Source organism: Lagopus muta, chromosome Z (genome assembly GCF_023343835.1).
Source record: "Lagopus muta isolate bLagMut1 chromosome Z, bLagMut1 primary, whole genome shotgun sequence".
In the NCBI taxonomy this organism is placed as follows: Eukaryota; Metazoa; Chordata; class Aves; order Galliformes; family Phasianidae; genus Lagopus; species Lagopus muta.
The window spans coordinates 64,365,719-64,382,364 of NC_064472.1; the positions used below are offsets into that span (position 1 = coordinate 64,365,719).

The 16,646-nt window shown below is 41.2% G+C and overlaps 1 protein-coding gene across 1 annotated transcript in view; it reads left to right on the forward strand.

Annotated features, from left to right (window-relative positions):
• GRIN3A (glutamate ionotropic receptor NMDA type subunit 3A) overlaps nucleotides 1–14,637 on the forward strand; it is a 68,205-nt gene extending 53,568 nt beyond the window's left edge. The window contains exons 5-9 of the mRNA XM_048932405.1: nucleotides 300–415; nucleotides 2,287–2,438; nucleotides 9,814–9,978; nucleotides 10,681–10,754; nucleotides 12,877–14,637. Coding sequence (XP_048788362.1) covers nucleotides 300–415; nucleotides 2,287–2,438; nucleotides 9,814–9,978; nucleotides 10,681–10,754; nucleotides 12,877–13,213 — 844 coding nt within the window. The 3' untranslated portion in view covers nucleotides 13,214–14,637. The remainder of the gene's footprint in view (nucleotides 1–299; nucleotides 416–2,286; nucleotides 2,439–9,813; nucleotides 9,979–10,680; nucleotides 10,755–12,876) is intronic.
• Nucleotides 14,638–16,646: the final 2,009 nt, after the last annotated feature.

Below are 16,646 nucleotides of genomic sequence, written 5' to 3' on the forward strand. Positions count from 1 at the left end.
TGTGTGCTGCTTTTCAGCTGAGCCAAAGTCTGGCTTGTAGTCTTTTCCATTTTTCAGATCAGGTATTTCATGAGAGTGAAGTAAGCCCTAGCCCTGCTGCCCTGCTTTGGGTGCACAAAGGTTGTGTCTTTCATGCACAGTTCCCTCCTTCAAAATGTCTATCAGTTTAGCATTTAAAGTACAAGTTCCTGATTCCCTTGGCTATGCCTCCAGAGAACCAGACAGATAAATGTTCAGTGCGCACCTCTGAGTCTTGGACTGTGAAGTGTTTCTGTTTGTGACTTTGATGCTGAATGCAGGAATGACCCAGAGAAACTTGATGCCTTCATTATGGATAAAGCTCTCTTGGACTATGAAGTATCCATAGATGCCGACTGCAAGCTTCTAACTGTGGGAAAGCCCTTTGCCATTGAAGGTAATAATGAATTTTACAGCATGGTGCTTTATTTCACATATGTTGCATTTGCTATATTGTAATTTGGTATTCTGATTGAAACTGCTTATGCGAAACTGAGGACCCCTTTAAGCTAATGGGTAGCATTCTGAGTGACTAAGCAGAGCCAAGGCTTTGCCCTTTTTTGTGTATTTTTTGAGCTTTCAGATCACTCACACCATCTGTTGCCATACTCTGTATAGGAATTATTCAGTACTCATGTGGTCTGTCTCCAGCAGGCAGGAGGCACAGCCCATCCCACTGCTCGCACTGAAATAAAGCTGCTCCTGAGATAAGGCTTGCTTCTCTAGGCTCGCTTTTCAGAATTCAGTGAAGTGTATTCAGAATGCCGTTCCACAATTTCACCATTCCCTTTCTAAAGGCCAGGTGGGATCCCTGCTGGATCTGTCGCTAAGTGCATCCAAATTGCAGAGCCTTACTGGTCCTGCAGCCCTGCTGTATTCAGAGGGGCAGAGCAGAAGGCAGCATGGAAGCAAAGCTGGTCAGGAGCCACCTGCAGCATGAGCAAACACTTAGCACTGTTAATCTTCAGGAATCACTTTTGCAATAGATGGGCAGTGAAAACGATTGAAGTTCCTCCTTCCCTCCCTCCAAGAGCAATTGCTTTGGCTGGCTGTTCCCATTGCACATTAAAACAATCTCCTAAAGAACTGCTGCAGCTGAAAGAGGAAGGCAAAAGGAAGGAAGACTGGTGGAAGCCGAGAGATAAATTAATTTCAGCTACAAGCCAGCAGCTCAAGAGATTTTCTAGAATGTTTAATTTCACTCTGTCAGTGCTTCCTGTTTGAATTCGCACCAAAGACTTGAAAGCAATACGTTTTCTTCCTGTCTTTGTGTTACTGAGGAGGACAGATGCTCAGAGCCCAGGCTGTAGCAGGACGTGTGCGCAGCAGCATGTTCCACCATGCACGTGTAGTTATGTAAGTCTCAGGTCAGCTCTACTGAAGGAAACCACCAGCTTTCACAACTTTGAGTCAGTTACAGAAGGCAGAAAAAAAAGCAACCTTCAAATATACATTTTAAAAGAGCTGGTCTTTTATAGCACCCGACTGAGAAACAAAAGTGCCGAAAATGTATTAACGAGCCCTGGTTGTGCTTTCTCTGAAACCATTTCTTCATTGTTAGCAGATATATTCAGCTACAAATATAGGCACAATATACACCCTTCTCTAAAGCAGCAGGCCATATTTATAGTTCCTGAACCCTGCTGCACTTAGTCTGAGTCCTGTACCAGCACCCTGAAGTGGCCAAACAACAAATAATAATTAAATTCTGTCCAGAGCAGAACAGCAATAACAGAAAGCCCCAGCCCCTGGGGCTTAAATTTTGGTGAAAAGAATACAGACTACTCCCATGGGCATGTGTGCAGCTTCTCATCAAAATATACATAGGAAGAAAAAATGTCACATCTGACACCACAGTCACATCCACCGCTCTAACAGTGTAAAGGGATACATAGTCATTTACTTGGCATTGAGGCTCCTCTGCAATGTTAAAGCAATGTAAACCAGAAGAACCTATGGTAAAAGCAATGTGAAGGCTGTGCTTCTGGACACGACAGATTTATTCATCTGTCTGTACTGACATCTTAGGTTTTTTGAATCTCCATTTTTACATACTACTTTTGTGACTGTAATCATTTTGAAGCTACATATCCTGTTTGTATTAAGCTACTTGCACACGAAGAAGTCTCATCTCAGCATTTTCAGTCCATGGAAAGCATCCAGGTTTGAACACCAGCCTGCTCTGCCGTGCTGGCAGTTGATAGTATAAAACAATGCACTTCAGCAAAAAAAGCCAGTAAGAGAGATGACTGTTGTTTTTCCTTCCAGGATATGGCATTGGTCTTCCCCCCAACTCTCCACTCACCTCCAACATCTCCGAGCTGATAAGCCAGTACAAATCCCATGGCTTCATGGATGTTCTGCATGACAAGTGGTACAAAGTTGTTCCGTGTGGGAAAAGAAGCTTTGCTGTCACAGAGGTAAATGATGAATGATGTGTGACCTAATTGAAAGTGCTGAGGTTGCGCCCAACTTGCCAATTATTTCTCTTCATTCTCCACATGACACAGACATAGAGATGGCATGCAGCTGCAGGGAAGCATTAAGCATTAGAAGCAGGAGGCGTTACTCTCAAAAGCATTGAGGTCAGAGCACAAGGAAAACATCAGCAAGGCCGTGCTGCTTTGTTAGGCTTGCAGAGCACGCGTCAGAGAGCACATCTGGGGACAAACAGGATATGTAATGTTGTGTTAGAAAATGTGATCTGCTTGCTGTACAACAGATCTGTCTGATTCCACTCCATTATGTGCATCACCGCTGCCATGGATTCTGGACCATCTCACTCTGCAGTGGTGGCTGCATACACAAATAATGACAGGAGTGAAAGAAGCAGAGACAGCGGGAATTTAATACACCCCAAGTTACTGACCCTAGCCACTTCCTAGCATAGGTAGCAGGCTGTTATACCAAAAACAGTTCATAAAAGAAATGGCCCACCAAAAGACAGTGCTGAGTACTGACAAGAACAAGAAGCAGTTCTCATGTCGAAGTACAGTTACAGGAAATGGAAGCAAATCCTCATGGATTTACAGACTGGTATTCAATCAGAGGAGTTATGCCAGCTTGTGGCAGCTGAAGATATAGGCATTATTTATGAGAAAAAAGACTGCTCTTATCGGAATAGCGGTTTTTCTCAAGTTCTCAAGACTGTCAAGTAAAAAAGATAAAGTACTGAGAAATCAAAAGATCCAGCATGCCTGCCGCTCAGAACATAGATTTTTAACTCAGAGGTGTTCCAAAAGACATCAGTTACGTGTTCTCACAGAGCACACGGCTAGAGTTTGTTGTCTCCTCTTCAGAGCAGGTTTAGCCGAGTGTTAAACCAACCCTCCTGTTGTCCAGGGATGTAGTAGCATGGCCAGTTTCTCTGTTTACTTCCTGTAAAGGAAGTACAGGCTCCTAGAGCTCTGACTCCTGCTCTTCAGTGGTCATCTGAAAATCCAGTTTATTTTTATTCAACGTACTCAATTTTTTGTGATTGCTTCAACATACACACACACACAAAAGTATAGTTAAATGTGCATTCACTGCTATTTTTGATCTGGGTTATCTAAAGATTATACGATCTAACAAGACAGTTGTTGGAGGAATTTGCTTTTAATGGAGCTTACAAATTTGTTCCTGACAAGCACTTCATTCAGTGGCCTTTTTTAATTCTGCACTTTAACACAGTCTTTTGAATTACATCACATGAAAATTACCAGATGGTAATTATATTAATTACCCTAACTGTCTTAAAGCTGGAGAAACAGACTTACTTTGTTATTAATTCCCAGTGAAGCAATTAAATACTTTTATTAAGTGTTTGCATTTTAAAAGAGGGCAGAGAGGTCAAAAATTGGCCAGAAAACTATCTTTTGGAACAATCTAAAGTCAGAGCAAGGCAAAGCCCCATGTCTTCTGAATTAAAAGTGACCCTGCACTAAGTGTGAAAACGTACCATGATCCTCTGTAGTTCAGAGGCTTTAACCACATTGGAGGGCAGCTTTACCATGTTGTTGTCACTTACATCAGCATGTGACACCTTTACCCAAAAGCCTAACTGCAGCAGCCTCAAAAGATGCTGTCAGAAGTTCCAGTTAAATGTGTCATGTGTGTTAAGTGTGATTCTATTAGTGAGAGCTCAACAGTCACACAGACAAAAGACATGAAGGGAATGCTCCGTGTCCAAGCCTGTATCTTTCCCTAGCTTCTTCCCTTCTGGATACCAACAAAGTCTCGAGATGATTCAGACTCCACCTTCCTCCACTATGAACATTTTGATACATTTGCATCTTCTGCTTCCTTTCCTTGTTCTTCCCTTCCCTTCTTATACTAGTATTTGCACCAGGGAAATGCTGATCTATCCATCTCCTCTGATGCCAGACCCTAGAATTAGAACAGAATTTGTTACTTTTGTAATAAGAACAAGCTTTTTATTGCCCAGAAAGCAGTAGCTGGTAACCTTAACTGTTCCCACTGATGGCACTGATGATCAGTAGCAGTACCACATGAATACTCCTTATGTAAAATTGCAATGCTCTAGCTTCAAACATATTTCTTTATGTGCCTCTACCTGGAGCACAGCATTGTGTGGAAGGATACACCTGGACCTAATAATTGTGGCATTTTCAGTTTACTTGTAATACATTTAGACATTCCTCAGTCTGCTGTTCCTCTCCCATTGCCATGTCAGCATGAATCAGAACAGCTAGTCAAGAAAAGGATGAACCAAGGTGGGACTGTAAATTCCTTCTTCCTATGGAACTTTTGGGAACTGGCAGCTTTGCAGCTTCCTGCTCATGGGAGTGGAACAGCTTGAGCACTGAGCAGTTGTTACCACAGGCAGTGAATAACCTGAACAGGAAAGCTGCACATCAGTTAGCAGTGGTATTTACTGTTAGGACCAGTTAGCAGTGATCAAGGTAGAGTGCTCAGGAGGTGAGTTGGCACTGAGAGGTTTCTCAGGAAAGTATGAAAGAGAATGGCCTGTTATGGTCCAGGGGATGGTCAGCTGCTGGAGGCAGCTAGCTATATATACAGACTTCTTAACAGCTCTTATTGGACATTTTCAAAAATGTTATTATTTAAATTTTAACTTCCATTTAATTGGAAAGGTTGATTATTCTCCATTCATAAGTGTAATATAACTGAAGCTCTGGAGCTTGAAGACTGACTGGCACATGGACTGGCAATTCAGTCCTAACAAATAATAGAAGGAACAAAAAGTCACGCTATCCTGTATTGCATGCAGTGACAGCATGGTCCCTTCATCCTTTCTCATCAGTGGTGGAATCCACCAATGGCTGTTCTCTGGAATCTTGGAAGAAATTGCCAAAACTTGGTTTGCTGTGTCTGGTGCCCACACTGGTGATCCTTGGCCTCAGTATTGCACAGGATACATCATCAGACAGTGCCTTGTTCATCCTGCCGTAATTTTATCCCATTGTCATCTGGCAATCAGTCTTTGTGCTCTAAGTTTGACCAGTGTCCTCAAGGATCCCATTTTGTTGTCACTTTACAACAGCTGGGTTTCTCCCCATCTCCCTGAAGCTCTGGTTTACTTGCTTGTCACTGGTGCACTGCAAATGTCAGGGAGGCCCCCCACAAGAAGAAAAGCAGTGCTTGTGTTTATTTGGCTAATCAAGAAAAGCCTCCATCAGTCCCATGTGGTTATATCAGTCCATGTAAAACTATACAAAGAGTAGGAACAAAGTTACTGCTGTCAGGATTTCCTCAGCCTGCACATATACTGTCTGGGAGGAGAGCTGGCCCTTGCTCACTGCAGGACTGGAAACTTGACAAAGGTTGTCATAAAACCACAGACACTACATTGCAAAGGGGTTGTATCTTTGTGGGATGATCTAATGACGTCTGCACGTGCTCAAGGAAGAAAACTGCTTTCCACATGGTCCTTGGGAAACAAGTATGTGAGTATTGAGTCGTGCAGCACAGTACGGAAAAGTGTTTTTGAGCTCCCTAGAAAATGAATATCAGATTTAGATTCACCTGTCCAAATGGAGAAAAGAGTTGTGTATGTTAGGAGGCAGAATTATTACTCCCAATTCATCAGCCTGTAATGTCACAGAAACAGACAGCCCACTGCCTAATTCTGATGGTATTTGTGTTGTTGTTCTTCTACTGCTGACAGGAGTTGAGTAATGTATGAGTTAAATGAAAAGGATTGATTACAGAAGAGAGTTTTATCCAGTTCTGTGCAGAACTTTTCTCAGGAGGGGAAAAGAACTTGTAATGTGAGACGAAGTTATTCACAGTATCTTAAAATTTGACACTTGATACCCTGAAGCTATAGTCACCAGTCTTTGCCATGGACAATCCTCTAAAGAGATTATATATATATTATTTCAATGCTGCCACTTCTTTGAAAGCACACAAAGTCATAAGAATAAGAAATGAATGAATGAATGGATGAATGGACGGATGGGTGAATGCCTGTCTGCAGCTACAAGAAATGCTACAATGTGGGGACAGGGACAGCTTTTAATACTGTCTGCTTACCTAAATATAAGCATCAGTGTCAGCAGGATTTGGGAAATCTACAGAGGTGCCTGAATGTCTTTAAAAATCTGCTCTTTATATCCATTTATTCCTAGTAGAGCTGGAATTAATTCTTTCTTCAGAGGAATTTTACAAAGGCGCTGTAAAATCTAACTGCCTGATCTCACTAAAGCTTTCTAAAATCTTTGAGGGAAAAACACTATCAGAAAGAGTAGCTTATTTTACTATTATAGCTAATACAAACATAACATCTCTACTTAGTGTTGTGTACAGCACTGTATAGCATTAATAGCTGTGCTGTGCTGTCAACCTGCAGGGAATCCACAGTGATATTTAGAAGCTTTTAACTAGTCAAACCTCTAGACCTCAAATTATTTGACGGCCTATTCACTGCTCTCAGTACAACGAAGGAGAGAAAATTATTTGTTGTCTTTTGTAACGGGGGTAAAGCAGGAGTTTTGCACATTAAATCCAGTAATGAAACACTGTGTGCTGTTTTTGCATGCTTTCCCCTACAAGCAGAAGACAAGTATTGAGCTTTCTGCATCACTTCTCTTCTCCTCAGTGCCCAAAGAAAAAAGGAAATAACTCTGAAGAGGCAGCGCAGACTATTTAGGTAGCAACTGGAGATGTGGGTCAGTGAATAAGAAATGTGTCTCTGAGGATATATAAAAAGGCAGATACCTTCACAACCATTCTTGTATTTGTTGGTTTGCACAAATTGCCAATTTGTATTTGTCATTGCCATTTGTAAGCAGCAGATGACTTAGAGGCTGTTGCCAGCGTGTCCTCACCGCCCATCACATGCAATTATCACAGGACTGCCTTTAGTTGCTTATTGCTTCAGAGCCACCACACAGGCATAATTGAGTTGCTTCTGAAAGACAGGGAGCTACCTCCTCAATTTATGGTTACAAACGTGGAGTGAGAACTGTTCTTTCACCTTCGGTTAATAGAGAATACGGCACATTATGAGCTTTTATTGTTAAAAAGTTTTGCAGTATAGAAAGTATTTGCTGTTTTTATGTTGTCAGCAAAGGACTTAGGCACCTGACCACTTAAGCAGAGAGGAATGCAATCGTATACAGAGAATGCAGTGAATTGCTGCTCTTTCCAAATATAATCTATATACACCACAAATGTAAAAGAACTACACAGAGAAGTATTGGAGCTTGCTGCTTTCCTATTGATCAGCATGATGCTATGAAAAGGAGGGCACCCCTACCAGGTGATTTCATCTATTATTTAGCATATGTGTGCTTCTTGAATAACTGTGAAGAGCTGATAAATTGCCTTTTTACAAGGGTATGTAAGTCTGCTGACTTCAGTGTAGATCCTCACTCAGACTGTCAGGCACACTGTGTTATTTCTCCTCTAACTCTTTGCATGCGATTTATTCTCAAGATTTCCCTCTGATGTTTATCAGGCAGCTCTTTCAGAGTGTTATCTTTTTTATTGCTAGATGAAATACTATTGAAGCCTTGTTTCAGCACTGCCCTTCCCAGTGAAAGATGTCTTGTTTGGGACAATTTCAGAAGCTATCCATTACAAGTGAAAAACACATCTGGGATGCCAGGGTTGGAATTTCTTTCTCCTGTTTCCAAGGAAGGTAGAAAACTATTCTGCAGAGCTGACAGGACAGTGAGTCAGAACCTCATCAGCATAAATCAGCACACTTTACTGTAGACAACAGAGTTGTTTTTTATGTGAAGAGCTGGCCAACTGTTCTTTTTGCAGCTAGTGCTATAATGGCATCAATCACCAAGCTCAAGCTGGAGATGTCTGAGGTGTGCAGGAATCCCCACTGCAGTTGCCATGGTCTATTGCCAGTGCAGCATAGAAGTGTTCATACTACTGAAGCTCTGTTCTTGTTAAAGAAATGTGTTACACTGCTGCCTTTTGTTGTGTTCTAAAGAACAGAAACCAAGCATACAAACAAGAAGAAACTCAGTTAAAAAAAAAAAAAAAGATTGCAGAGCCTTCAATTTCAGTGAATTCATCACAAATTATCTCTTTAGCTTAAAATAACCTCTTAACAAGATTTATCAAAAATTGTGATTTATCACAGGTTGGATATCAGGAACAATTTGTGGTGATGCATTGAAATGGCAGTGGAGTCACCATCCCTGCAGGTGTTCAAGAAACATGGAGGTCAAGCACTGAGGGACATGGTTATTGGGCATGGTGGGGATGGGTTGTGGTTGGACTTGGTGATCTTAGAGGATTTTACCAACCTCAATGATCCAATAATTCTGTGATCTAACTTTGAACTAAATCCAATTTATTTTCTAGATTGCACAGTTGTTGTGCTAACAAAGCACAGTCCCTGTGCTCACCACACAAACAACAAACTCAACAGGTCAATTATTCAAGGTGTGACAGCACCATCCAGGTGGCGTGTCCTGGCATATAGCCCTACTACCCATGCAATTTTTACCAAGAAGGCAAATTAAGTTCTTCAATAGAAAGACAAGGGTAAAATTTGTATTCTTGGAAATATTTCCCAAGTATTATTTGGGCAGTAATTATTAGGGAGAGTTTTTAAGTTGTTGATAAATTCATAAGTGGGTTATGGTGGCATGAAAATAAAAGTACATGATACTCATGCCTGACCCACACATTGCAGTTCAGGTGTTTCTGGTATAATTGCTGCTGTACATGATTCCACAGACTTCAAAGATGATTGAAGACAAGAAGAGATCCAAATTAATTAAAGACTTCCTACTCTACATGAAAAGGGTGGATCAGGGGAAGTCAAGGTGAGGGTGCCTCTGTTTTTCATAACACAGTTACATTAATGTAACAACTGGAGAGATGCTGTGTTTATGCTACTACTTCAAAACATTTTTTCCATGACCTTCCATCAAGGGCAGAGCATGAAAAAGGCAGTTAGTGTTCAGTTCTCAGAAAATAGGAATAGTCTTAGCTCACTGCTGATGAAAGATTTGCTCTACAGTTCATTGACTGTATTCCTTCAAGCAGTATTTGCTTTCACAAAAGCAAGTGCAAAGACACCGTAAGTACTGGATAGTACTGGATTCTCCGATGTTCAGCACTTCATCTCATTAGCAAGACAGCAGAGTGATGACTCTCTATGGCCCGAATCTCACTCCCATTTTCTGTGACATAACACCAAGTTCTCAAGTAGCCATGCAGCACAGAAAGGCTTTGTTGTGACCAGGATCCAGACTGCTGTGTATCCGCTCAGACCACATTTCCAAATAAGAAAATATAACTGTCTGTTAAAATAAGCCAGCAGCTTTCTTCATTAACTTTCCCTTTTGATTTTATTCACAGACACTGCAAATGGGCATCAAGCATTTTTCTGGACTCTTTGTGATGTTGTGCATTGGGTTTGTTCTGTCCATTCTTACTACCATTGGGGAGCACATAGTGTACAGACTGGTGCTACCACGATTCAAGAAGAAATCCAAGATGAAGTACTGGCTCCATACAAGCCAGGTAAGAATTCAGCAGTGACCCAATAAAAGTCATGCTGGAAAAGAGCAATGTATAAAAGATTGTAAGAAGAGCACTGATGAATGACATTGGAAGGATGGCAGCAGCTACTGGAATTTGAAGAGGCTCACTTAAGAGTGAAATCAGAAGTATATAGGAGTTGCTAGAATTATTCGCAATTCACAGAATTCTCCATTTGCCCTTTTAACCTTACATTTTTTGGACACCCAAAACAATACCGTTATCCTAGTCTGAAAGATTTTATCTTACTACAGCAGGTCCCAAATTTTGATGTGTGCAGGAGGTGCTGGCTAGGAATATAATAGAAGAAAATTGCTGTAGGTGTTTGCTGTAAAGGAAGAGGTTACGTTGCAGAAAAAGGCAAAATAAGACTTTCTATTGCTTTCAAGCAGTACAGTGAAAAGAGCTTCTTTAGAAAATAACACCGTTTCCTAAGACTTTTCTTCAGAATAATTATAACTCCAAGGATTGTTTGCCAACTATCTATCCACCTTTCAGAGTGCCCTTTCTCAGGAAACCATGGGAAAAATAGATTGTTGTAATGACAAAGCACAGACATTGCTTGTATCCTTGAAAATGCAAAATAATTTATGCTTAAGTCCATCACACAAAGCCCAAATTGCTTATGTATTTATGGAGCTATTTTTAATCTTGCTTTTAGTAATTTATTTCTTTTCCCTCTAGAGATTACATCGTGCCCTGAACAGTTCATTTATTGAGGACAAACGCCAGACTAAAACAAAACGAGCAGAAAAGAGGTAGGAATTTTTGAATGCCTTTAAAACAAACTATGGAAATTACTGTGATATGAAGTACTCTCTGCCAGAATATCTATTTATGGATCTAATACACATCAAATATAAGAACAACAACAACAAATAGAAATAATGACATGACAAAGGAGTGAAGCAAAAATGAGCTGTTTCCAACAAAAAGCATTAAATCTAGAAATCTTGTTCTTTCACGATTTCCTTAATAGAATAAAAGCACTCCGTTCAGAGCACAGGCTTTTCAGAATTTTAGGTCTGTTGCTGTTGGTTTTCTTCAGATAAGAACCAGGAGATGAATATGCCCTGTGCAATAGCTTCACAGTGAATGCCAGATCAGGTGGTACATGTGTTTAAAAAACTTTCAACTTTATTATTTTTCAGAATAAGTACTAAAAAATCCGGAAAAAATGCAGTCCTTTCAAAAGCCTTTGTCTTAACTCTTGTTACTGAAAAAGTAGGCGACAGACTTGCCTTGTGTTCATAGCTTGTGTGCTGTGAAGAGCAGACAGTCTGACTTACCTATTGCAATAAGGACCACAAGGCATCCTCTTAAAAATAAACATTTGCCCTGGAACTCAAAGCTATCGGTGCACTTTTTGAAGACACTGGCATCAGTAATTGGTTTTCTGCAGATGGGTAGAGACAGAATCCAGAAAAGAAAAGTCTTCCTGGCTGCTGCTGTGTGTTTGGTATGACTGAAACGCCACATAACGTCACTCTGGCCAGAACACAGAAATGTACGTTTTGTTCAGTTCGTTACTGCAGTGCCAGTGTCAGCAGATATAAGAAGAAACATGTACAAGCTTCTAGACTGAACTAGATGGTCTGTTTGTATCTTGGATGATTAAAAAAATGATGGGCTAAACTATTTGCCACACACTGAGCAGTGCAGAAATTTTGCAGGTGATGTCCAAAAGCCCTACAGAGAACAGCTCTGGGAAAGAATTGCACAAGTATTCTTTCATCATTCAGACTGAGCATGTGCTGCTGCCCCAGAAACTCTGCTTGCACAGCACCCAGCCCATGTGTGCTTCTGCATGGTAGTCTGAGTGTGGTCTGAGCTGCCATTTGCACAGAATTGTGGTGAGTTTAACTCAAAACACCTAGTGGTGTGTAGTAGCTTGTAATCAACACTTACACAGCAGCAAGATGCAACACAGAGGTTTCAGATCAATTGCATTATTACACTTCATGTTGCTCCTGCTGAGGATTGTGTAGTTACTACAAGCAGCAAGATACAGAAAAGAGGTGGAAAAAAATTGTATGATGGGACTTATGTTTACCTCAAGAGAGGGTAACTACTCAGAGGGGAAACTACTCAGGTTGCAACTCTTTCCAGAACTCCTTAAAGTCTGTTTTGAGAGAGAACTTGTCAGCCTCAGTAGCTGAACTCTAAAGGTTTTCATTTGCTTGTTGATAGCCAAGTGCTAATTTTGGTTTGGGGCCTTTGTCAGAACCAGCTCCCCAGACCAGCCAGCCACAAGCAGCAGGAGCTATGGCAGTAACTAATGCTTTATCAAAGAGCTTCAATTTGTGAAAGAAAAATACATCAGAAATGACAGTGATAATAACTCACACTGGGAAGCTCACGTTGCTGTGCTGCAAGGTTATTAAGCCAGGTCCATTCCTTCAAAGCACAAGGAGCTTTCAACAAGAAATCAACATGTTTTCCCCTTTGTCTCTGCACACCAACTCGAGGCATCCCCTTCCCCCTCCATGAGAACAAATTACAGCACCTTAATGGTGTAACAAACTTTGGATATTGCGTCCACGAAGCTTTCGGAGAGCTCTGGAGGCAGGCTTAAGTCTTCCTATGCTGGAGCTGAGAGTACTGCAATTCAACAACTAAAATAAAAAAAAAATGTTGGGGGATCTTGAATTTTAGGATTCAAGTCTCAGCTGCAGTTTACCATAAGCATTTGGCTATTTGTGTTCATAAATTGTGCTTTCGAGTAATAATAAATATAGAATAATAATAATTAAAGAAATAATACATACAATTGATAACAGAAGCATCATATTTCTCCAGTGGGATGGATCACAGGGAAGAGATGCATACACATAAGAGGAGGCTCTGATTTTGTACTAACTCTCACACTTCTCTGTTCAGGTCCCACGTAGGGAACAGTCAGCATGCCGTGTGGAATACAGCCAACACAGGCAACTGTCACCGGAAAAAGTACATCTGCACTGACGAAGGGCAAAACGAGGTGACAGTCCGACAGCACCAAGACATTCCTCTGCCACAGGTGAGGAGGGAGACTCTGGCTTCTTTAACGACCAACGGAAAAGCAGAGTCCCTCAGTATTGCTAGGACCTCAGTGATGCAAGAGCTCACGGAGCTGGAGAAGCAGATCCAAATTATCAAGCAAGAGCTGCAACTCGCCATGGACCGGAAATCAGAGCTGGAAGAATATCAGAGGACAAACAGGACTGCAGAGCCCTAGGCCAGCACACTTGGCCCCTTTCCCCTGTCCTTCCTAACTCCCCTTCTCTGTAAAATTTGTAACTCGCTTTTGTAATGCCAGAAAGAGGCATGAAAATAAAGCAGGCAATATGCTCTTCATGAGAGCAGAGTTGCAGCAGCCCACAGCCACTGCCACCATCCTGAGTCCTCCTCCTTTCATAGCAAGTTTCTCGTTCTCGTGGCCAACACCTGCCATTCCCAAGGGACTAGAGAAACAAAAAGTGTCTGAAAAGCAAGAGTCCCTGATTCCTTCACTTGTCACTACAGTGAAGTTTCCTCTCTTTTAGCCCTTTCTGTGCATTAATTCAAAAGGAAACAAAAAAAGAAAAAAAAAAAAAAAGAAAAAAAAAAGAAAAAAATGAAAAGAGAAAAAAAAAAACAGAAGGAAATCTAAACTGCTCATTGGAAGCATGTCCCTTGTTCATATGTTTTTGTTGTGGTACCTATGGGTTTAGTCTCTGTTTATGCTAAGGCTCCTTATGGTTGCCTCATTACACCAGGTGCTAGTTCTGTGTTGGCAACCCCTTCCCTCCTGGCACAGGCTGTGGTTCACGAGACATATTCTTGGTGGTAGTCCCAGTACGCAGCGTTCCCTTAGCTCCTCAGCACAAATGCAGACATGGCTGTTCTGTGACTGTAAGAAAGAAACTTCACCAGCTTAAAAATAACTTTGCATAAACCAAACCGTCACCTCTGTCTGTGTCTGAGCCCAGGTTCACTTTGCACATCCACACAGAGAGAAGCCATGCAAACAGCTGCACTGGCGAGTGTGAGGGATTGGGTTCACAGTGGCACAGGGTAAGGATGAGAGAGGAAGGGAGGGGGTAGCTGTGCTGCACACCACTACCTGTGCCCTCTGCTGAAGGTTTACCACTGTGAAACCACTCCCTTAATATTCTCTGTCTACAGCAGACATTAAGGTTCTTCCTTACAGTCAAAATGACATAAAGGGGATTTATTCTGACACCAAACTCCCACCCAAGTAGGAGGGAGCTTGGCACCAAAGCGTCCTTGTGGACCAGGGCTCACAGTAATGGAAAACGAGATTTGCTGTTTCAAAGACAATGTACTGAGTGGAGCTCCCTCCCACCTGAATGATAAGTAAAGGGGAAGGAAGGGTAAGCTGTTCAGCATTTGAATAAATAATACATCAATCCAAATGACTGTGTTATGTATACAGGATTTCTATGAACTGTTAATCACTTCCCAACACATCGTGTGTTGCAGAGAAAAAGAATGCCTTAACATTGTCAGAATTATCAGTTCTATCCAAGATACGTCACTGAGGTCATCTTTTCCCTCTTTGTATCTCCAGCCAACCGTGTGAATGTTGCCGAGGGTGATGTTCTCAGTAGGCATGGTTAAAGGCTACATCTAGATCTGAAACTGCATTCTAGGGTTCGAATAAAGCATACTACCTTTCTGCACCTTTAACATTTGAAAAGCAGTTGTTAATGAAAGCTCTATATGGACAACTAAAAGCTGGCAGCAGCAACGTGCACAGCACTTAGCCCCATCAAAACAAGTTCATCCCTGCTCAGTCTTTGCCTTCTGCTTTTGAGAATTAAGTCTGGCTGCTTCCTTCAGTGCAGCCAGTTTCTCAGAAAATTGTGGATTTGAACAGAAAACAGCAAAATGGGGCAGGGGACCTGCACCACCAGAGAAGTCTGAAAGACTCAGGTGCCTCGTCCTCCCTGCTCCTAACAAAATATATGACTGGTCAAGTCACGTTGTATTTATTGCCTTTCCTTAGCTTTACCCACCTGACTCATTTAGATTCTCAGCTAATTTGGAAGAGCTTTTTATGTGAATAGCACCCAGTCTCTTCCAATCTCTAACATAATTTGGTTAGAACAGAAAAACACTTTAAAAAAAAAATTATTATTAGACAAATAGTAGGAAATAAGTGTTCTAAGCCAATTCCAACCTTAACAACAGATTTTTCTACTTCTCTATCTCTGCATGTGTGAGTTCAGGAAAAGACCATCAAATTTAGTTTTAAAAAAGGTGAAACTTGAAAAGCTAATAAGCTAATAGCATCTTAAACAAAAATGTACATGTTCTGTTTCAAAGTTCCAACCCAAACATCTAATCTTTCAAAAAATTACTCTTCCTTTAAAGACAGAAATGTGTGTGAAGAAATGTCAGCCACCTAATAATGGTGAACAAAAATCTCTTTCTGGTGGGTGCCCAAAGGGCTATCCTATGGCAAACACGGAATAGGGATTATTGCAAATTATTGCAGTAGTAACCAGAGGCCTTTAGGGAAGGGTCAAAGTTCTCACTGCACATCAGAGACATGCTTTGGCTACAGACAGCACTAAGTATTTCCTCTAAACATAAATGTTCTGTAGCATTATCAAAATGGTTTGGAACAGTCAGACAGTCACTCAAAGCTGAAAGCTTCCTTACAATTCAAGGTGAAATTAAGGTACGTGGATTCCCTCTTATCAAAAAGTTAACCTGAGTTACACACACAAAAAGGAAACACTTTAAGGTTCTTGCAACTTTTCACCAGACTATAAATGCATACAGGGAAGAATGTGTTAAAAAAAAAAATACAAGATAGAAGGATTCAGAGAACATCAGATCTTCCATATCTTATCATTTGTCCAGTCTTGAGTCTTGCCAACTCTACCAAGAGAAGAAACCAGGAATAAAAACAAAGTAACAACAAAAAAGGATTTTTTCCAGTCAGGTCTGTAGTTCCACAGAACCACATTAATGGCCTTGTTGCGCCAGGATAAGTTTAGGTTGGATATCAGGAAACACTTCTTTATAGAAAGGGCTGTTAAGCACTGGAATAGGCTCCCCAGGGAGGTGGTTGAGTCATCATTCCTACATGTGTTAAAAAACTATTTGGATGTGGTGCTCAGCGACATGATTTAGTAGTATGGTTAGGTCATGGATGGACTCCATAATGTTTGGGGTCTTTTGCAACCTGAGTGATTCAGTGATTCTGTAATTTATTCAGAGAGGGAGAAGAATCCAGCCTGATTCTGCCTGGAAGTTTGGAGATTGCCATGTGAAAAGGCTGCAGAGATCTGTCCTGCCTATATATTTTTTGGGTCCAAGGTAAATTCTTCCCTCCTCAGATCATGGCAGATTGTCTTCCTCAGGGGCTTCATTCTGTTTGGATTCTACAAAACCCTACGCATATAAAGGCAACAGAAAGAAGCCAAAAAAGGCATTACTTACCAGATGGCAGTCAGTAGATTGGAATCGGAGTGCTACCCTTAGAACCAGCTTCATTTTAAAGAAAAGGTGGGCAAGAGGTTTATAGGACAGTTCACACGCTTTTTGAGCTTCACTACCTCACAAGCAGGGCATAACCTGAATTCACAGATTTGAAGAACAGATGGTGTCTCAATCAAGAAAAGAACACGATAATGATCTTCCTGCCTAACACAAGG